Raw genomic sequence first — 23,453 nt, 5'->3', positions numbered from 1 at the left:
CAATAAACACAATCCACTAAAAGACCAGAAATATAGTATGTAGAATAAATCTAGTATGGTTGTAGCTGAACGTATTTCATGTTTTTATCTTATAATTTACTTAAACTTTTAAAAACAAACTTATAACTTTTAGTGTTTACTCTTAAGACCCATCTCAAATCATGTGTTAAATACAAAGGGTTTAATAATCTTTTACTCATGGTGGGGTATGGAAATCTTAAAAATACATAGTACTTGGTTATGAACGTGCTTTATGTCTCCTACAGGCAGGGACAGATTTGTAGCACACATAGATACACACTCAGGAAAATTATCAGTACATTCAGAGTAAATTAATTTTTGAAAAGTCTTATCCTATCAGAAGCAACAACTTTAAGAAGAAAATAAAACTGATAGGTTTTCTACATTGAGAAATTATAGAAATGCATATTTTGATAAGTGAAACCGAAAAGATAATCAAAAATGTGTTTATGACTGAAATATACCTGAAAATGTTGTACTACAAATACGATATTTAATGTAAACTTAAAAAAATTCTTCTCTTGAAGAAGCAGGAAGGGGAAGTTGATTGTCAAGAAACATGAAGACAGTATGTATGTTGTGATGTAATATACACACGGTATTTCATTCTTAGTTTGCTTCTAGTTAAATCAAATAACATGAAATAAAGACAGCAGCAAAATCATCACATGGATTGGTCTAAGTATAATGAAAAACTGGTGCAAAATAGGAAGAAAAGAAGACAAAGAAAAAGAAGCTATTGAGGTAGTATTAGATAGTAGTCATTATTGAGGTAGTAGTAATTATTAGCCAGACATAGCTTAGAGCACAATTTTCATCTCATTTCATGTTTTCCATAATCACCCTGGAAAATGCTTAAATAAGAAAACTGAAGCTTCAAAGGTTGAGACAATGTCATATATCTCCTAAACGACAAGACCCAGATTTAGATTTCATTTTACAGTAAGGTTATATCTTCAAACACCCTTTGTTGACTTGAAAGACGAGTTTAAAATTTTTTGGCTTAACTTAATTTGCATTGTATTTACAGTTGAATTAGTTAGAAGGAAATGACAAAACAACAGTATTTGCTGAAAATCAGAAAGCCAAATAGAACCAGAAACCTAAAGAAAACAATATTTGGATCCACTTCTGTAAAGTGTGCAAATAGGAGCCATATAAGAAGAGACTTTGAGAAAGGCGGCTAAGGAGAAGCACATCCCTAGCTACAAGAGGTTTATGTCAGAGGAAAGAGAGTACATCCAATTGCATTCATCCTTATCTTTTTCCCCTTTTCCACCCAGCCAGGCTTCATTAAACAATGAATGAAAGTTATCAAAGTGTATTTACAATGTACCACACCATGCACCAGTGAATTCAACTTGGCAATTTTCTGATTCCTTTGAATGATATGGACAGGAACGTGCAGACAGTCCTGCTGGCGGATTTATAGAGCAGTGCTGATTTCGATCTGTGAGGAGATTAGCTGTTCTGCCTAGCTGGCTAAAGTGAACTGCCTTAGAGATTAAATAAGGAACAGCTTTTTAAGAACTGTTTTATCTTTTTTTTTTTTCTGCCATCTGAATCTCTTGAAGGTTAAAATCCACTGAGGTATATAGGTTTTTCAAATTGCAATTATTTGTGCCCTAAAATATACAGCAATGAAATAACTCTGAGACTGATAATCCTAATCAGAAGGATCAAAAAATTACATGAATGCAACATGCACGTACCTCAGAGGAAATCTAGACTACATTAAAAAATATGTTCAAGGGAGGCCAGGTGCAGTGGCTCACACCTGTAATCCCAGCAGTTTGGGAGGCGGAAGCTGGCAGATCATTTGGGCTCAGGAGTGAGAGACCTGCCTGGGCAACATGGTGAGGCACCATTTCTACTAAAAATACAAAAGAAAAAAAAAAACAAAAGAAAAAGGAAAAGAAAAAAGAAAAAATAGCCAGGTGTGGTGGTGCTCACCTGTGGTCCCAGCTACCAGGGAGACTGAAGTGGAAAAACCACTTTGGCATTAGGGATGGAGGCGGTGGCAGTGAGTTGAGATCACACTGCACTGCACTCCAGCCTGGGTGACAGAGCAAGACTCTATCTCCAAACAAAGAAACAAAAAATTACATTCAAGGAAAAAAGTGAAAGACAATTTGAACTTATTAAATGTCAAGAATATTTTTAGTACATCATCACTTACCATTTTCAGAATTGAAACAATTCTGATCTCAAAAATAGGCATTGTGTATGTACCAAATAGAATAAACTATTAATATTAAATTAATTAAATATATGCACACACATTAACATAAATATTTTACCTTTGTTTTTCAGACCTCTAGTTAATTGTAGCCACATAAGGTGGTAAGATATGCGCATTGTCCTTAATTCTAAAACTGATAGTTATACTTCAGATTATGTGTGTAATCAAACCATGCACTGTTACTTTCACTTTTTGCAAATATGAAGTTGTTTTCTATTTTATAAAGACAATAGGACTTAATACACAGGAACGCCACCACTGCACCTACACACATCCTCGCTACATCATTGCAAACTTACCCGCAGTCATTTGCTTCTACCTCTTGTCCTATGGTAACCTCAGAGAAGGAGGCATACTATCCTAGGTTGTTTCTTTGCACTTGTGATTTGGATTCTATTGAGGCTCATCTCTATCCACAATGAATCTTTTAAAATTACTTACCCTCTCTTCAGTATCCCTAGACTACATCAGTATCCTTGTTGTCTTGTCTGTATTGAGCTTTTTATCCCTGTGCATAGAAACACTCTCGTCTCCCAACTTAAAATTAAAACATTTATTTCATTATGTTCTTGTTTATTTGTTTTATAATCTTTCTCCAACACAAAGGTATGAACCTTCTCCAAGAAGACAGTGTTTTTCTATTTTTTTCCTCCCATATTTTTGCTTCCCATTTTCTCTCCACCACATCACAATTAGTTTCTCTCTCCATTGTATCAAAGAATAATCATGTATCTTCCATCTGAATATATAACATGAGTAAGTGTTCAGACTCTGAAGACAGATATTCCAGTTGAGTTTTCTGTCGACTTTCTACTTGGGCACTATTTTTATCACTTTGTGATTCAGTTTCTTTAGCTATAAAGAGGGGATGATAACACTCTCTTTCTCAAAATGTTACAGTAAGAATTAAAAGGACAATTATGGGTATATTAACTCAATGAAGACATTTCAATGTGCTTAAAATCTGTCTTGACACAGAGGAAATACTCTAACAAATATTAGTTGCTGCTACTATTTTTTTCTTCTTAAAGGCATTTTATTTTATTTTTTTATTTCCAACTTTTAAGTTCGGTGGCACATGTGCAGGATATACAGGTTTGTTACATAGGTAGACATGTGCCATGGTGGTCTGCTGCACAGATCAACCCATCACCTATGTATTAATCCCAGCATCCCTTATCTATACTTGCTGACCTTCTCCCTTCTCCCACCCCCGACTCCTATAGGCCCCAGTGTGTGTTGTTCCCCTCACGCGTCCATGTATTGTCATCATTTAGCTCCCACTTATAAGTCAGAGCATGTCGTATTTGGTTTTCTGTTCCCGCATTAGTTTGCCTAACTAATGGCCTTCAGCTCTCTCTATGTCCCCACAAAGGACACTAATCTAGTTCCTTTTCATTGTTGCATAGTATTGCATGGTATGTATGTGCCATATTATCTTCACCTAGTCTATCATTGATGGACATTTAGGTTGATTCCATGTCTTTACTATTGTGAATAGTCCTGCAACAAACATAGATGTGTATGTGTCTTTATAATAGAATGAATTATATTCCTTTGGGTATATACCCAGCAATGGGATTGCTGGATCAAAAGGTATTGCTGCCTCTAGGTCTTTGAGGAATTGCCACACTGTCTTCCGGAATGGTTGAACTAATTTACACTTCTACCAACAGTGTAAAAGCATTCCTTTTTCTACACAACCTCATCATCATCTGTTGTTTTTTGACTTTTTAATAAAAGCCATTCTGACTACTGTAAGATGGTATCACATTGTGGTTTAGATTTGCATTTCTCTAATGATCAGTGATATTGAGCTTTTTTTCATGTTTGCTGGCTGCATAACTGTCATCTTTTGGGAAGTGTCTGTCTGTTCATGTCCTTTGCCCACTTTTTAATAAAGCTGTTTTATTTCTTGAAAATATATTTAAGATACTTATAGATGCTGGATATCAGAGCTTTGTCAGATGCATAGATTACACAAATCTTCTCCCATTCTGTAGGTTGTCTGTTTAACCTGTTGATAGTTTCAGAAGCTATTTAGTTTAATTATTAGGTTGGTTCAAAAGTAATTGTGATTTTGCTACTAAAAGCAATGTGAAAACCCGCAATTACTTTTGCACCAACCTAACAGACCTTCTTTGTCAGTGTTTGCTTTTGCTGCAGTTGCTTTAGGCCTCTTTGTCATGATATCTTTGCCTGTGCCTATGTCCTGAAAGGTATTGCCTAGGTTTTTCTTCTAGAATTTTTATAGTTTTGGGTTTTACATTTAAGTCTTTAATGCATATTGAATTGATTTTTGTATGTAGTATAAGGAAGGAGGTCAGTTTCAATTTTCTGCATATGGCTAGCCAGTTGTCCCAGCACAATTTATTAAATAGGGTATCCTTTCTCCATTGCTTGTTTTTGTCAGGTTTGTCAAAGATCAGATGGTGGTAGGTATGCAGTCTTTATGTCTGGATTTTGTATTGTTCTCCATTGGTCTGTGTGTCTTTTTTTTTTTTTTGTACCAGTACCATGTTGTTTTGATTACTGTAGCACTGTAGTATAGTTTGAAGTCAGATAACATAATGCCTCCAGCTTTCTTTTTGCTTAGGATTGCCTTGGCTACTCAGGCTTTTTGGTTTCATATAAATTTTAAATTATTTTTTTCTAATTCTGTGAAGAATGTTAATGATAGTTTCATGGAAATAGCACTGAATCTATAGATTGCTTTGGGCAGTATGGCCATTTTCATGGTATTGATTCTTCTTATCCATGAGCATGGAATGTTTTTCATTTGTTTTTGTCATTTCTGATTTCTTTGAGCAGTGGTTTGTAGTTCTTCTTGAATAGGTCCTTTGCTTCCCTTGTTAGCCATATTGCTAGGTATTTTACTCTTTTTGTGGTGATTGTGAATGAGAGTTCATTCATGGTTTGTTTCAGAGTTGCCTATTGTTGGTGTATAGGAATGCTAGTGATTTTGCATGTTGATGTTGTATCCTGAGACTTTGCTGAAGTTGCTTATCAGCTTAAGTAGCTTTTGGGCTGAGATGAGGAAGTTTCCTACATATAGGGTTATGTCATCTGCAAAAAACTAAAATTTGATTTCCTCTCTTCCTTTCTGAATACATTTATTTTTTTTCTCTTGCTTGATTGCCCTGGCCAGAAGCTTTATAAGTGAAGGAGAAATAAAATCCTTTCCAGACAAATAAATGCTGAGTGAATTCATTACCACCATATCTGCCTTACAAGAGCTTCTGAAGGAAGTATTAAATATGGAAAGGAAAAATTGTTATCAGCCTAAAAAACACACTGAAATACACAGACCAGTGACACTATGAAGCAAACATATAAACAACTGTGCAAAATAACCAGCTAGCATCATGATAACTGGATCAAATACACTCATAACAATACTAACCTTAAATGTAAATAGGCTAAATGCCCCCATAAAAAGACACAGAGTGGCAAGCTGGACAAAGAGCCAAGACCCATTGGTATGCTGTTTTCAAAAGACCCATCTCATGTGCAAAGACACTCATAGGCTCATAAAGGGATGAAGACAAATTTACCAAGCAAATGGAAAACAGGAAAAAGCAGGGTTTGCAATCCTAGTTTCTGACAGAACAGACTTTAAACCAAAAAAATCGAAAAAGACAAAAAGAAGAGCATTACATAATGGTAAAGGGTTCAATTCAACAAGAAGTAACTACACTAAATATATATGGACTCAATACAGGAGCACCCAGATTCATACAGCAAGCTCTTAGAGACCTTCAAAGAGACATAGACTCCCACACAATAATAGTGGGAGACTTAAAACCTCACTGACAATGTGAGACAGATCATCAAGACAGAAAAGTAATAAAGATATTTAGGACCTGAACTCAGTTCTGGCTCCAGAAGATACCTATTTAGTAGATTTTGACAGTTATCTGCAGAACTCTCCACTCCAAAACAACAGAATATACGTTCTCCTCGTTGCCACGTGATGCTTACCCTAAAGTTGATCAAATACAACCTGCTAATGATAATCACCCAGTCAATCGTACTTCCTTTAGCCAAATCCAATTAATTTTTATAATCCAAAATTGTTTTAAATTTTGAGAACAGTTTACTTTTCTGATGACTAGCTACCTCCTGAACAGCATCCCTTGGGAATATTCAATGCCAACATTCTCTCCTATTATTTGAAGATTTCCTCCAAGATTATATTTCCTTCCTTTTCATGCTTGTTTCTTAAAATAAGTGTTCCCTAGTTGTCAGGATTAATATTTTAGAAAAAATTAATCCCGTTTACCTGAATTATTTTAAGTAAAGAAGCTACCCATAAAATGAAAAGCAGGCAATCCTCTTCTCACCTTTGTATCCACATCATCATCCATTAATTACTCTAATATTTATTGAACGCCAACTCTGTGTCAGAAAAAAATGCTAGATGTTGGGAATGCAGTGATAAGTTAACACACAGCCTTGGCATCATGTTGCTTAATTAAGCAATCAGAAATCTTGACATCAAATTAGATCTAGTCACTTCTTTCTTACATCTCTTCAATGGCTTTCCATTTAGCAAAATTAAACAAGGCCTTGTGTAGTCTTGTACCCACTGACCGCATTCCTCATTCCCTCTACTCTGGATTCAGTCACATTATTTTGATCCCTTAAATGTGCCATGTTTCACTCACCTCAGGCACTTGGTACATTTTCTGTCTTCCTGAAATAGTCATCCTTACAGTCTATACCTAACTTACCCCCAGGCTTCTTTCAATTCTCTCTTTAACTATTATAGAATACCAGAAAGAATTAAATATTCTAGATTTTTCCCCTTTAGCACTATATAACTCTTCTTCATAGAAAACATATTATTGATCTAGGAGTGTATGTGATATTTGATTAATGTCTGTCCACGTCCACAGATTAGAAGCTGTGTGCATGTAGGGGCTGAGTCTGCCTTTGCTCCACACTTACCCTTTTTATTCTTTGCTTAGCTCATGTGGAACATAGCAACTGACACATTGAAGGAACTCAAAATAAATACATTCGTTAAGTAAAGATATGCAAATTGTCTCTTTTCATTATCACCTTGACCTATGTTTGACAATCTGAGAAAAAAAAAATTTACAATGAGAAAATATTTTAGGTGAAGACATTGATATTTTATATATATCAGTGGTGACTGTTGTTCTCTAAGTGTTTAAAATCAAGTTATTCTTAGAACTTCCCCAAGGTAGTATTCAACAGACAAGTTAATATTCAATTTTAAATCAATATAAAATTATACTTACTAGAATAATTAATGAGATATCATACAATCCAAATAGAAAAGTATATGTATACAAGTGGCTAATTAGACAGATGGATAAATAGATAGATAGATAGATGACAGACTCACATCAACATCTACAGTATGTACATTAGAATAAAGTATCTCAGGCTGTTTTCTAAATAGTTCTACTCTAGAATCACCTGGAGTACATTTTAAGATGGCAAATATCTCAGCCTCCTTGGCCATCCTCTCTGGCTATAAAATAATCACCATAGTCTTATTATGATGATGCTTTGATTCTTTGCACTTCATTGAAATTACTTTTATTTAATTCTTGACTATTATCATTGGGACATTTCAGGAAGATTAGAGTAGAGACAAAACAAACAAAGATGGAGAGAAACATTGTTAGTGTAGTCTACATCAGATCTTCCCACCTTAGCAAAATATATTTTCTGAAGGAAAGATCTAAACAGTTGACAAACAATAATTAAAATGTAATTATATCACAAAGTGACACTATTTTATCATTTTAATGGCCTGACAGCATGAATTATTCATACCTCTGCCAAATTTCCATTCAGGAAAAGATGAGTGAGTTGCCTGAATCACAAAAAGTATGTTCTTTTTACCTTCTTTAAAGAAAGGATTCCTTCTCTGGTCTCTTTGTCAGTGGAGATTGAGAATATCCCCATGCCATCACCATTTATGATGGAGTAGGTCATGTCAGCATTTGAGCCAGTATCGGCATCATTTGCCTTGATTTTCCCAACAGCTGAACCAACTTGAGCTGACTCAGGAACATATAGCTGATAATGTTCTGGAAGACATTTCATATTAAATGTATTTAAATACAATGTTCATGAAATAATCTTACAAGAAAAAGACAAATATTTAGAGCACTAATTCAAATGACCGTTATATTAGGTAATGCATCAAATGGACTTTTTTAGATTTTAAAAGTAGACTATTTAGTAATTAAATACTAGATTTATATAAACTTTAAAAGGTATGTAAAACACTTTGCATGAAAAGATTTATATATTTGAATATGAAACATTTTATTAGCTCTAAACCCTTAAATTACAAACATTAGAGGAGAGTCAAGTTTTCCTTCTGATTCTGAACCAAAACTGAATTAGTCAAGTATTAGTGTAATCCCAATTTATTCTTCCCCGCATTGTAACATGTGACGTTCAAATACAAAAGTGTGGAAATAAAAAGTGTGGAAATGTAGAATTCAACAGAAAAACAAGATAAAATGCATAGCCTATTTGTGAATATAGATAATTATTTTTATCAAGTATAGTGAGATATAGAGTCATGTCAGAGAAAGTGAAAGTATTTATATATTTCTTTAGTATAAATTCCCTATCAGCTTCTAAAAAGGATTTGAGGTGGCTTCATAATAAAGTTTTAAATAATATAAAGTTATTACAATTTTTAAAAATCGATTACAGAGTTGAAGTATGAGAAAGTAAATGTCTATGTAAAAGTAAACAGCATTTGCGAATTAGCATTAATTTTGACACTTAATATTTTAGGTGAAGACACTGATATTTTATATATGCCAGTGGTGATTATTGTTCTCTAAGTGTTTAAAACCAATTTATTCTTAGAACTCTGCTGAGGATTCAACAGACAAGTTAATATTCAATTTTAAATCAATATAAAATTATAATTACTAGAAGAAGAATTAATGTGATTTCATGCAATCCAAATAAAAAACTATACGTACACAAATAGCTAGACAGATGGATAGATCGACAGATAGATAGATTAGATAGATAGCTAACAATTTTAAAGCACTGTTAATTTTATACTCTCATTGTCTAATAGGTACAAATATCATTTTTCCAAAGTTTGTCCTGATATTAAATGTCAAATGGAACCGTTTCTATAGTGCTTATATTAAGAAGCATAATGAACATGTTTTTAACAATTGTTTTATTCACAAGTTTAAAAAGCTTATTAGAGCAATTTATTATAGAAAATTCAAAACATTATAAACAACAGAAGCCCAGGAATCTTGAATTAAAATGTAATTTAACAAAATAATTTCCACAAGATTAAATTAATAGTGATTCAACGCTATACAAGGATATAGTTAGACTATATGGGTAAGTGAATGCACAATCTCTACAAAAATAATTTCAGTGAGACAATCATTTGTCATTAGTGGTATGATACTGAAAACAGAAGTCTAATCTAGTGAATGTTGAAAATATATTTTTGTTATTATTGTGATAAGAACACTTAATATGAGATCTATCCTATAAACAAATTTCTACACAACACAGCATTGCTATTCATAGACACAGTGTTTTCCAGCAGATCTCTAGGACTTACTCATTTTGCATTATGATAATTTAATATTTGTTGATTAGCAATTCCTCATTCACCTTCTCTAGTCCCTGGTAACAACCACTCCATTCTTTGATTGTATGAATTTTACTATTTTATATACCTCATCTAATTGAAATCATGCAGTACCATATTTGCCCTTCAGTGACTGGTTGATTTCATTCAGCCTACTGTCCTCAGTATTCATCCATGTTGTTGTATATTGCAAGATCTCTTTTTTTAAGGCTAAATACTATCCCATTGTATGATAAACCACATTTTTCTCTACATTCTCTGTCTATGGACATTTAGATTTTTTCCACATCTTAGCTATTGTGAATACTGCTGCAATACACATAGGAATGCTAACATTTATCTGTAATCCTGATTTCAATTTTTAAAATAAATACTCAGAAGTGTGGTCATTAGGTCATGCAGTAATTTTACTTTTAACTTATGAGGGATCTTTATACTATATTCTGTAGATGCTATGCAAGTTCACATTTCTACCAACAGTGTGCAAGGTTTCAAAGGTCTTCACATCCTCAACAATACTTTTCTGTCATTGGCTTTTTTTCATAAATATCCATCCTGACACGTATGAGGTGTTATCATACTGTAGTTTTGATTTGCATTTCCATGATGACTGGTGACATTGAGAATCTTTATACATACCTATTGTCCATTTGAATGTGTTCTTTAGAGAAACAGCTACTCAGGTCTTAGGCCCATTTTTTAATCAGGTTATTGATGTTTTTTTTCCTTCCTTCTTCTTCCCTTTCTCTCTCTCCTCCTCTCTTTCTCTCTCACCTCCATCTCTCCCTCCCCTTCTCCTTTACCCATTCCCCCTCTCCTTCTTCCTCCTCCTTCTCCTTTTCCTTCTTCTTCTCCTTCTTCTTCTCCTTCTTTCTTTTCATTATTGAGTTGTAGGAGTTTTATTTTGGAAATCAGCCTTTTAGCAGACATGGCTTGCAAATATTTTATCCCACTCCATAGGCTGCTTTTCACTCTGTAGATGGTTTCCTTTGCTGCGTTAAAAATTTATAACTTGATATAGTCCCATTTGTCTATTTTTGTTATTATTGCCTGGGATTTGCGGGTCATATCAGATTAAATATTATCAAGACTAATGTCATAAGGCTTTACCCCTATTTTTTTCTTTTAAGAGTTGTGCAGTTTCAGATTTTATGTTTAACTTGTTAATCCAGTTTGAATTGGTGTTTGCGTATGATGTACAAAAAGAAGCCATTTTCATTCTTCTGTATATAGATATTGAGTTTTCACTCCATTGTTTTTTTTTTGTTTGTTTCATTTTGTTTTTTGAGATGGGGTCTTGTACTGGCTGGAGTGCAATGGCACATCTCGGCTCACTGCAACCTCCGCCGCTGGGTTCACACGATTCTCCTGCTTCAACCTCCCGAGTAGCTGTGATTACAGGCGCACACCACCATACATGGCTAATTTTTTGTATTTTTAGTAGAGACAGGGTTTCACTATGTTGACCGGTCTGGTCTCGAACCCCTGACCTTGTGATCTGCCTGCCTCTGCCTTCCAAAGTGCTCAGATTACAGGCGTGAGCCACCTTGCCCGACCCGTTTTTAAAGAGACTATCCTTTTCCTATTGTGTACTTAGCAACCTTGTTGAAGATGATTTTACTACCTATGATTTACCACTAAGATGATTTATTTAGAGACTCTACTCTGTTCCACGGGTCTACATATCTGTCTGCATGCCATTACCATACTATTTTAATTACTGCAGCATTTTAAAATATTTTGAAATCAGCAAGTGTGATGCCTCCGGCTTTGTTCTTCTTTTTCAACATTGTTTTGGTTCTTCAGAGCCTTTTTCTTTCCACATATATTTTAGAATTGTTCTTTGCTATCTCTGTAAAAAATGTCATTTGGATTTTGATAGGGATTTTACTGTACTTGTAGAGTTAAAATATAGTGTAGACATTTTATGAGAGTGCCACAGATAACATTACACACAGAAAAACTTAATGCTTTTCCATTAAGATCAGGAACAAAGCAAGGATGCCCACTCTTACCACTTATTTTCAAAATAGTACTGAAAGACATAGCCAGAGCAATTAAGCATGTAAATAAAATAAAAGGGAACTAAATCAGAGTGAAATAAGTAAAACTGTCCTTGTTTGTAGATAATATAATATTACATATATAAAAAATACAGGGTCCACAAAAAACAAAAATTGTTATAACTAATAAAAATAATCAGTAATGTTGCAGACATAAAATCAACATAAAAATTAGTTGCATTTACACATACTAATAAAAATTTTTTGAAAAAAATAGAAAAACAATCCCATTTATAATAGCATTGAAATGAATTCAACTGTGTAAATAAACTAAGGAAGTGAAAGTCTCATGCACTGAAAACTATAAAACATGGATGAAAAATGTAAAAAGACAAAAGGAAGTGAAGGACTTACACACTGTAAACTAGAAAATATGGATGAAAAATATAAAAAAACAAACAAATTGAAAGACATTCAGTGTTCATGGTTTAAAATATTTATTTGAACCGGGTGCAGTGGCTCAATACCAGTTCGAGACCAGCCTGACCAACATGGTAAAACCCCATCTCTACTAAAACTACAAAATTAGCTGGGTGTGGTGGTATGTGCCTGTAATTCCAGCTACTTGGGAGACTGAGGCAGGAGAATCGCTTGCAACTGGGAGGCAGAGGTTGCAGTGAGCCAAGATTGTGCCACTGCACTCCAGCCTGGGTGACAGAGTGAGACTCTGTCTCAAAAAAGAAAAAAATTGATAAACTTCTAAAGACAAAAATGTGTAATTTTAAATGTATATGTATAGATACTAAGGGTTGACACGTGTTCACATATGTATTTGTGTTTACTCAATATTCAAGAAATATTTTTCTCAGCTCTCTTTCATAAGCATTGGAGAATACATCTGACATAAACTCACAGCAAAGTGAGGAAAACATTAGCTTTTAGTTTAATTAAACTAAATGTCCAAATAAAGTATGTTCAACCAACATATCTTGTCCTGTGTAAAGCACCCTCTTCTTTTAGACAAATGATCCCTTGACCTTAACCATACGGTTTTATCAAGATCTACCATTACTAAAAGATCTATCTTCCTTGATTCTGTGAATTGACATGGAAAAGCATGAGACTCAAGCGTTTATAGGATCCCTTCTTCCTTCTCACAGTTGATTGGTGAAGGGTAGGCAGCTGTTTCAAACATCTCCAAAAAGAGCATATGTCTCAAAAATGTTGAACTGGAACTAGAAAATAACTTTCATCTATCTTTGGTGGCACAGCTATGAAATACTAAGAAAAGGCTTTTGCCAATGGTCATGTTTCCAAAATTCATGTTGAAAGGTCAAATCTAAGGGCATAAAATCAGCATCAAAGAGAAGCCATGTGATTTGCACTGGCCTTGAAAATATCATGATGTTCCTGAAAAGTCACATCTGTTTTGTTCAACAAAATGTATAGAAATATTACAAAATATTAGTACAAATTCTCTAAAACATTTTGAGACAGAGACTAGGAGTCAATTTTTTTGGATGTTGTGGTCTCCAAGGTCCAACTAAATCAGAATTACCCACAATTACATTAACCTTCAAAAACCTGTCAAGTAGTTAATACCGGGATGGTAACACTAGAAAACCAGAGATGTCTTAGTTAACAGAGATAAATTAATACATTATAGAATTACTATGATGATAGCATTATAAAGAAGGTTGTTTTTACAAAGCAGATTGCAAAAAAAAAAAAACTGTTCAAATGGGTCACAAAAAACTCATGGCCCAGAAAACATTTAGGCTGAGTCTTAAAATATGAAACAGATTCCTGGTACAGGAAGATTATGTTTATGGGGGGAAAAACCCTGATAATTCTTGATACATTTTAAGAATTGCAAGAATAGTAACTTCCCCATTCACTATGTCCCATTAAACAAAATGAAGTACATTCAGATTAATATTTTGCACACTCTCCATTAAGTTGATAATTATAATTTGTTCATTATGAGTCAACTTTTAGTAGGCAGCCTTCAAGGTGGCCCTATTTTTTTATGCCTCCTGCTGTTCATGTCCTTGAGTAATCATTTCCTCTTGAATGTTGGCTAGATATAGTGGCTCACTTATGATGAAGTGAGTTCAGCAAAAGTAATCAGATATCTCTTACAAGACTAGGTTACAAAACGACTGTGGTTTCTATCACAGGAACACTTTCTCACTCCCTCTTGTATCACTGACAGTGTTGGCTATATATAGTGGCTCACTTATGATGGAATGAGTTCAGCAAAAGTAATAGGATGTCTCTTACAACACTAAATTACAAAAGGACTGTGGCTTCTATCACGGGAACACTTTCTCACTCCCTCTTGTATCACTCTCTGGGGCAAGCTATCTGTCACGTTTTCCTGAAGCCCATAGAGCAAGTGACTGATGCCTGCCAAAAGCCATGTGAGTAAGCTGGAAGCAGAAACCAGCTCCACTTCCACTGAGGTAAGCCTTTGGGCAAGACCTCAGCCCCTGCTGACTTCTACACTGGAATCTCATAAGCATGAACCAAAGGCACTCATCTAAACCATAGCTAGATTCCTGACCTAAAGAAATTGTGAAATAATAAATGTTAGTTGTTTTAATCTGCCAAATTGGAATGCTTTGCAACATAGGCATAGATAAACTATACACACCTTTGCAGTAGTTGCAGGTGATTTGCTAATTCAAATGGATTCTTTTTTTGTTCTTGTCATCCTGGGGCACTGTGAGTTATGTTGAGGAAAATTAAAAACCAAAATAAACAAACAAAACATGATTCTATTACACCCCTATTGCTGATTATTTCTCTTTCTATGACTTTATACTTTGATATATTTCTAACAGAAAAAAATGAAAAATGTCATGAAACACACATGTGTGCTATTAAATCTTAATGTTCTGGTGTATTTATTTCAGGTCTCATTTTATAAGGTAACATTATTGAAGGCATAGGTGATGCTTCTAAGGCAGCCATTTGCTATAAACAAATTCTCAGCTCATCCTCCCGGAACCATGATCATCCCCTTACATATCTTAAAAGTGGCGGGCGCCTGTAGTCCCAGCTACTCGGGAGGCTGAGGCAGGAAAATGGCGTAAACCCGGGAGGCAGAGCTTGCAGTGAGCTGAGATCTGGCCACTGCACTCCAGCCTGGGCGACAGAGCGAGACTCTGTCCCCCCCCCAAAAAAAAATTAATGTAATGTATTTCTACAAACATATATTCAAATAGTATAGTTATTTAGATTTTAAGTTAATATTCATCTTTTTTTGTATTTTTTATTCAAAATCATAATTTGAGTTGTAAATAAGATGTTGTATATAGTTCTAGTTCATTAATCAGAATGTAGTATTTGTTTTAATAATATGCTACCAGTTATCTAATCTTATGTTTTTCTAATTTAGAAATAGTCAAATGAATTTTACTTTACATATCTCCATGTGCACATGCAGGAGAATTTACTTAGGCTACAGCTATAAAAAAGGCCCTCTCTAGAATTTTAGAACACAGCCCTTACCTGGTTGTATCACTACTTTGCTAACATCTCAGTTTCATTACAGACTTATCTTTCACTTTTTTCTTAAAAGAGAGTATTGTCCGTAACTTGGTACCTCATTTCTATTCCTTATACACACACTCCAGAAAGGTACATTTGTTCCTGTGGTTTCAACATCAACATATAAACTTACGGCTTCCAAATGAATAGTCACATCTACCATATCCTGAGTTTCTGTTAAAATATTCAAATGATGGTCACCTCCAACTTTATGCTGGGCATCTACAGTCTTGTGTCTTTTTAAAAAGAAGTAAATTGAAACTATTTAGAATATTTAAAATGTAGGCCAATGAAAGAATAAATTGTTTAAAGTTTGTAACAAAAGAAGGACATAGGAAACTAAATGAACCAAATATGAAGGTTAAACTTCTTATAACACTCCCTTTTTGCTAATATAAACTATATTGAAAACAAAACAAATAAAAAACAAGAAACGAAAAAACTAAATGATAATTATATTTTTAAAATATCAATTTGACATCAAAATTAACTTCTCTCCTCATTTCTCAAAATTGTTTATGTCCATGAAACTTACAACTGATAAATAATTATGTTTAGTATTAAAAATTACTCAAGTTGGCTGTATCAAAGGACATTCCACAATGAACAGATGTGTTATCTGTAGTAAACTCTAGCTATTTAAGCCAAATAGAAACAGTAATGGTAATATAATTTTAGAATCTGGTTGTCCAACTTCACAGAATTACTAAAATTTGCAAATAACATGCCAAATTTGTATTTATAACAAAGGGTTATTTATAACTACACACTAATATGTGACTATTAATGAAAAATTGGAAAAGACAAAATAGAAAAAAGGCAATTTGTTGTTTTATCACTAAAATAATTAAACATACTACTAATAAGGAGAGTCAATAAGCAACCAAAAACTTCCCAAGAAAGAAAAGCCCTGCAACAGATGGGTGTACTGTTTTAATTCTACTAACCATTTAAAGAAGAATTAACACTAATTCTCAAAATCATGCAAAAAGTAAAAAAAATAAGGAAAATTACCTAATTTATTTTATAAGACCAGTATTCTCCTGAAACCAAAAATAGACAAAGACACTGAAAGAATAGAAAATTAAAAACCAATATTCCTTATGAATAGTAATGCAAAAATTATTAATGAAATACTAGTAAACTGATTTCAGCATAATATCAAAGGAATGTACACCATGAGCAATTGGGATTTCTTTTTCCTGGAATGCAAGCTTAGTTCAACATAGGAAAATCAATTAATTTTCATTTCCATTAACAGAATAAAGAAAAAAAAATCACAAGGTCATGTCAATTCTACAGAAAAAGCAATTGACAAAATTCAATTCCATTTTATGATTACAAAAACATAAAATAGAGCTATAAATAAAAGAAACTTCTTCAACATAATAAAAGCCATATGTTAAAATCCCACAATATTAAAATGGTGAAAGATTAAATGCATTTACTGTAAGATCAGGAACAAAAGAGGATGCCTACTTTTGAACTTTTATTCAACATAATACTGGAAATCCTAGCCAGAGTAATAAGGCAAGAAAAAGAAATTAAAAGCATCTGAATAGGGAAGGAAGTAATACAATTATCTCTGTTCACAGATAACATGATCTTACACTTAGAAAGCCGTAGGGATTACACAAATACACACACACACCCACATACACATACACACAAACTTTTAGAACTAATAAAATAATTCAGCAAAGTTACATGACAATGAATAATTGCAAAAGAAAATAAAGCAATTTCATTTATAACAGCATAAAAATGATAAAATATTTAGGAATAAATCTAACAACGTGTGCACTGACAATGACAAAATATTGTGGAAAGAAATTAAAGACATGAATAAATGCAGACTATTACAAGTCAACACTGCAAAACACACACACACACACATACACTCCAATCTTTTAAATGGGCAAAGAACTGGAATAGACATCTCTCCAAAGAAGATAAAAAAATTAAAATTAAAAAAAAAGAAGACAATGACTAGTGTTGGTGAGGATGTGGAGAAATTAGAACTCTTGTGCTCTGCTAGTGGAGCAGTGAAATGGTACAGCCATTATGGAGAACAGTATGGAGGCCTCTAAAAAATTAAACATGGCAGGGCATGGTGGCTCATGCCTATAATCCTAGCACTTTGGGAGGCCGAGGCAGGTGGATCATCTGCAGTCAGGAGTTCAAGATCAGCCTGGCCAACATGGTAAAACCCTGTCTCTACTAAAAATACAAAAAATTAGCTGGGCATGGTGGTGGGCACCTGTAATCCCAGCTAATCAGGGGGCTGACGCAGAAGAATCCCTTGAATCCAGGAGGCAGAGGATGTAGTGAGCCGAGATTGCACCATTGCACTCCAGCCTGGTGAAGAAGAGTGTAACTCCATCTCAAAAATAAATAAATAAATAAATAAATAAATAAATAAACATAAAATTACCATATGATCTAGCAATTCCACTTCTGGATATATACTTAAAAGCATTGAAAGTGGGGTGTTAAAGAGATATTTGTACACCCATATTCACAGCCACCTTACCCATGACAGCCAAAAGGTAGAATCACTCCAAACATGCAGCAACAGAGGAACTGATAAAAAGGAATATACACACAAAATAAAATATTAATTATCATTACAAAAGAAATTAAAATTTGATACATCTTACAGCCTGGATGAACCTTGAAACGTTATGTTTACTGAAGTTAGCCAGGCAAAGAGAGACAAATATTGCATGATTTCACTTATATAAAGTACCAAGAACAGTAAAATTTGTAGAGACAGAAAGCTGAATAACCAGAGACTCAGGAAAGGGAAAATGGGAAAGTACCCATTAAACAACTGGGTACAAAGTTTTACTTTTGCAAGACGAAAAGAGTTCTGTAGATGAGTAGTGCTGTTGGTTGCACAACAATATGAATATACATAGTGTTACTTAAATGCACACATTAGAATTGTTAAAAGGCTAAATATTATTGTATATATTTTTTAACTACAAAAAATAAAATCAAAATGAGAATAATTAGTAATTCAGCTGTTCTTCAGAATGAGAAAAATGAAGAAGAGATACAACAAATGCTGGGAATTTATGATGAAAATCTGACCAAAATCATAAAAAAGTAGAATATGATATTACTACAAAAATATATAATTACCTTCAAAATGCTAGTTTTCCTTGGATTTTCAGTGTGTGAGGCTTAGATTTTCTGAGCTATGAGGTAGAGCAATGTGCATTTTTCAACTTTAGGCACCGAATTGTTTACATTATATCAATACAATCGTTTTTGTATTTCAAATATATGTGAATAATTTATAAATTATATTCTAACTCATTAGAAGTTTTTTTTCCTTTTTAATTTCTTCAAGTAGTGCTAGAATAATTTATTCTGGTTTTAAGACTACGTAATTTTACACAATTTAGGAATACAGATCTCACTGTGTAATAGCTTTGTATCTGGATGCACCATAATTTTGTATGCCATATGTGATCCTTTCACATAATTTCTTAGACTGCATCATAAAATACTAATGATTATGTAAAGTACATTTAAGGAAGGAAGATATGATGGGAATAATAAAAAGGCATTTGTCTCACTGAGGCTTGTCTCTTTTAATATACTTTTTTTTCCTCCAGAACAGCATTGATTCTAGTTGCTTTTTAAAAGACCTTGTGTCTTTACTACAGTAATTTTGTCAGTTACTTGAATAAGTCATTCCCTATGATTACCCCAAGGCCCTATACTACAAACACTGTAATAAATTTAATCATTACATTTGTTGGAACTATTTACTATTTTATAGTATTTACTTGGGAAAGTGAGATGCTTCTCGGGGAAAACTGACTGACGTGAGTGGTTAGAAACTATGATGTCTGACTTACAGTTTGCCTGTCTTTCCTGATAAAATTAATCAGAGAGTTTTTATAATCTCCACTTTAAATGTTTATGCAAATATAGTTTATGCTGAGAATGCTAATTTCAAATTAAAACACACACACACACACACACACACACACACACAAGTATTCTGAGATTTTCCTGCATTTAAGAGACGTATGTTGAATATTGATTATTAAGCATTGTGGTTGGCTCTACATGCAATGTTTTTTAAAACATAAATCAAGTACATTTACATACTACTGCCATTTGAATGCCATACATAAAAAGGTCAATTTTCCTCTATCAGAATCTTTACTGTTCTCAGAAACATCTTTAAAATTGTTTAACCCAATACATTCTGTTTCTATGTGTCAACATGCACTATAGGAAAGCTGATTATTCTACATAATTTTTTTTTCTTCCAAGTAATACTATAGTGGAACACTTTGTTTTCTCTAATTCTTAATCATAAATAACACATAAATGCTTGAAGAAAGACTGTTAGAAATTTTAATTGAAACAGTACACTTTTTAAGCATTCTTTGAAGGTGTACAAATTGATTGGTAATGCCTAACTATAAGAATCAAATCATTTCTTGGAAATTTCTACCTAAACAAAATATTACGTAAAGGAAAAGGAATTATTCTGTAACTTTGTTATGGTACACAACTACATAGATTAAAAACAAACCATAATACCATTGAAATGTCATGACTAGTACATTTCTAAACAGACAACTCCTTATAATTTCAAAATATTCAACTTTAAAATCAGAATGTAATACTATTATTTATCTATAGCAATTACTTTGTCAGAAAGAATATGATCTACAGGTGTATGTGTCTTATTTAATATAATAATATAAAATAAATTAATTCTCAATTGCCTTTATAAACTAAATACCATGATGTAAGATAAAAATATTGTGTTTTTATGAAGTCTAAATGAAAATAAAATAATAATATTACTCATTTAAAGTTAATTTAATAATTTCAGCTTTATTTTAGAGTTCATCCTTTCAATCTAGCCAAATAGAATATCAAATTGATGCAGAATACATCTAATTATCTTCCATAATCCTTCCATTTAAACTTAAGTGGAATGATCTTTCAAATCTGGATATGATGGAGTGGTATATCTAACTCCGCCATATAAAACAACTATAAAAGCTGCACAGTATACAGAAAATGACTGTTTTAAGGCATTGAAGAGCAATTAATGTAGGGAACTCTGGATGAAGTATGATTCTTGAGAGAAAGAAACCATAACAAAACAAATTTTATATGCAGATACACTGAGGGCATTTTAAAATATGTAGTGCTAGAGGAAAGAGTCCAAGCAGAAATTGTGGAGCTTTTGGAGGAGGGTTGGAGTTCAGAGCTGGCACAGGGGCTGAGAAATTGAGGACAAAAGCACAGAGAAGAAGAAACCTCAGGTAAGTGAGGAAAAAAACATGCAATTTTTCTTGTGGTAATTGTAGACATACCCACTACTTTGACATGTGTAGAGGCGCTGAGAAACCAAGAGAAAGTATATCTGGAAGGCACAGGCGCTAGGCAGAGATTTCAGCAGCCACGAGGTACTGGGGAGTGAGAAATTGGTAAACACTTGAGACCAGTGGAGAGTAAATGAAGAAAGATCCAGATTTCAGGAATAAGAGCTACTTCTCGGAAGTAAGGGGAGAAATAAAATAAGCTACTGCTAACAGAATCCAACTGATTTAAGTAATCCACACTCTATATGTCTGCAAGAAATAACTCGCTCCTCTTTGAAAGATTGCATAATCATGAACCTCTGCAACTCCTTTATGCAATGTTCAATCAGTAATTCAAAGGCATGATTAAAAATGAGCATTGGCTAAAACTAAGAAAGAAAAAAAAATTTAAAAAAAGACCCAGGCATGATTATGATATTAGAATTCTACAAAAAAGTTTTGAAATAAGTATGGTTAATATGTTTAAGTAAAGAAAAAGGTGGGGGATTTCAACAGATACTAATAATCTGTATCTATTAAACCCAATAAAAATTTTAGAACAAAAATGTCAATGCTGACGTATATACTTAATAGATTTAATAGATGGGTTTAATTGCTGAACAAAAAGCAGAAGAAAGGATTGGTGTACTAGAACAAAAGGTTAATATAAAATATCCAGGTTAAAGAAGACTGTAAAAAACTGTAGAATAATAATTATTATACAGCAAAGACAGTAATAGATGAATGTTATATAATTGAAATACCTAGTTGACATGCTTTGTAGAACTAGTAGAAGAGAAGTGAGAAAATGAGGTCGAAGAAATACTTGCAAAAATTCTGACCAACAGTTTCTCAAAACTAACAAAAGATAGCTTAAAAAATCTTTACAACAATAAGTCAGATTTTTAAAAAGTAAATACCTAGGTACATTGTAGGTTAAACTTTTGAAAACAAAATACAACAAAGAATATCTTAAGAGAAGAAAGATGCATTAAACTACAATAAACTAATGTACAGTAAAGTAATTCTACAGTTGCTTTTTTCAATGAACAAGATGGTAAACAGCAAATTATGTTAATAATTATTGAAACAAAGAAAATCCTTCAAACTAAAATTCTACTCTGATTGGAAATGCTCTCTACAAATAAAGGCAAAATTGTAAATTTATATAGAAAAGCTGAGAAAACTCATTGAAAGTTGTTCATCACTAAAAATGGGAAAACGTAGTATTTTTAGGAAATTTATAATTCCCTTTAGAAAACAATTATTCTAGAATGAAACACAGAAATTCAAAGAGAAATAAATAGTACCAGGAGGGGTAAATTATTCTTGACTTAAAAAATAATTATTTGCTATATAACACAACAGCAATAATGACAATTTCATATAGGACTGAATATATAAGATGACAAAAATAGAAAAAAAAGCAACAAAGGGTTAATGACATTAAACAGTTTTAAAGTTGTTCTATTTTCAAGCAATGAAATAATTTAAGGTAGAGTGAAATAAATAATATCTATATTGTTTTTTAAATAGAAAAAAGTGTAAAAATGTAAAATTTTAAAAAAGTGAATGGAGGACAAAATTAATGAAATTAAATAATTCAAAGAATGTGAGAGAAGGGAAAAAAGAGAAGAAAAGATTAGACAAATAGCAAATGATATACCTAAATGAAACTATGTCAGTAATTAAGGTAATTATAAGTGTAGTAAATCAACAAAAGCAAGAGAAATTATAATGTCATTTTAAACTAAACAACAAAAATATTAGCTAATTGGTCACAAGAAACATGTATAAATTAAGAATAAAAAATTAAGAACAATAAAGTTTGAAAGTAAAATTATGGAAAGCATTATAACCTGCAAACCATAACCAAAAAGATATGAAGGAAAAAAAAGAGAACTCTGGAATAGCTATAGGAGACAAATTAGACTTTAAGGTATACAGCATTATTAGAACTATAGAGGTACATTTCACAATAAAACAATTTTAATCAAGAGAAAGATATCAAAGCCTTCAATTTGTGTGCATCCAGTAGCATGGTTTCAAATTGCATCTAAGAAAAATTAGAGGAAAAAAAGAGAAATGGAAACTTCCACTATCATCTTGGAAGCCTTTAACATCTCTCTCAATAACAGACAAGCAAATATTCCATAAGGATATAGAAAATCGGAATGGTACAAGGAATAAACTGGAATGAAATTTACATATATAGAACATTAACCAAGCAGCTGCAAAATTTACCTTATTTTAAAGTGATTAGGAACAGTTATCAAAATCAAATATATACTGGCATTTTAAAGAAATGCTCAAAATGTTTCAAAAGATATGCCTGCAACCATAATAAAATGACCCAGATATCATTTTCAAAAGACACTAGAAAGACCCCAATTCTTTGATAATTAAAAAAAAAAAAAATCCTGCGCATTTTGATGAGTCAAGGGTGAAACATTTTTTCTCTTTTAATTTGTTTCAAACAATTTTAATGATGAAAATACTATATAAATTCATATGTGTTCTCATAACAATGAAAATAAAAAAAAAACAACAGCTCTCCCCTAAAAATATCACATCAATGCCAACATCTTCAGCAATATTTTCTTTTTCATTAACATTAGACATTGTCCAAACCAGTTAAACAATTGTGATGTTTACTAACT

At 32.8% G+C, this 23,453-nt stretch overlaps 1 protein-coding gene across 11 annotated transcripts in view; it reads right to left on the bottom strand.

The window, feature by feature from the left end:
• The window catches only part of LOC105467940 (cadherin 18), a 1,130,742-nt gene that overhangs the window by 113,069 nt on the left and 994,220 nt on the right, over positions 1–23,453 (bottom strand). For all 11 annotated transcript variants that reach the window (XM_071099077.1, XM_071099078.1, XM_071099079.1 and 8 more), the window contains one exon: positions 8,144–8,331. In XM_071099077.1, coding sequence (XP_070955178.1) covers positions 8,144–8,331 — 188 coding nt within the window. The remainder of the gene's footprint in view (positions 1–8,143; positions 8,332–23,453) is intronic.

Source organism: Macaca nemestrina, chromosome 6 (genome assembly GCF_043159975.1).
Source record: "Macaca nemestrina isolate mMacNem1 chromosome 6, mMacNem.hap1, whole genome shotgun sequence".
NCBI classification, from domain to species: Eukaryota; Metazoa; Chordata; class Mammalia; order Primates; family Cercopithecidae; genus Macaca; species Macaca nemestrina.
This window is presented reverse-complemented; position numbering and strand designations above follow the sequence as displayed.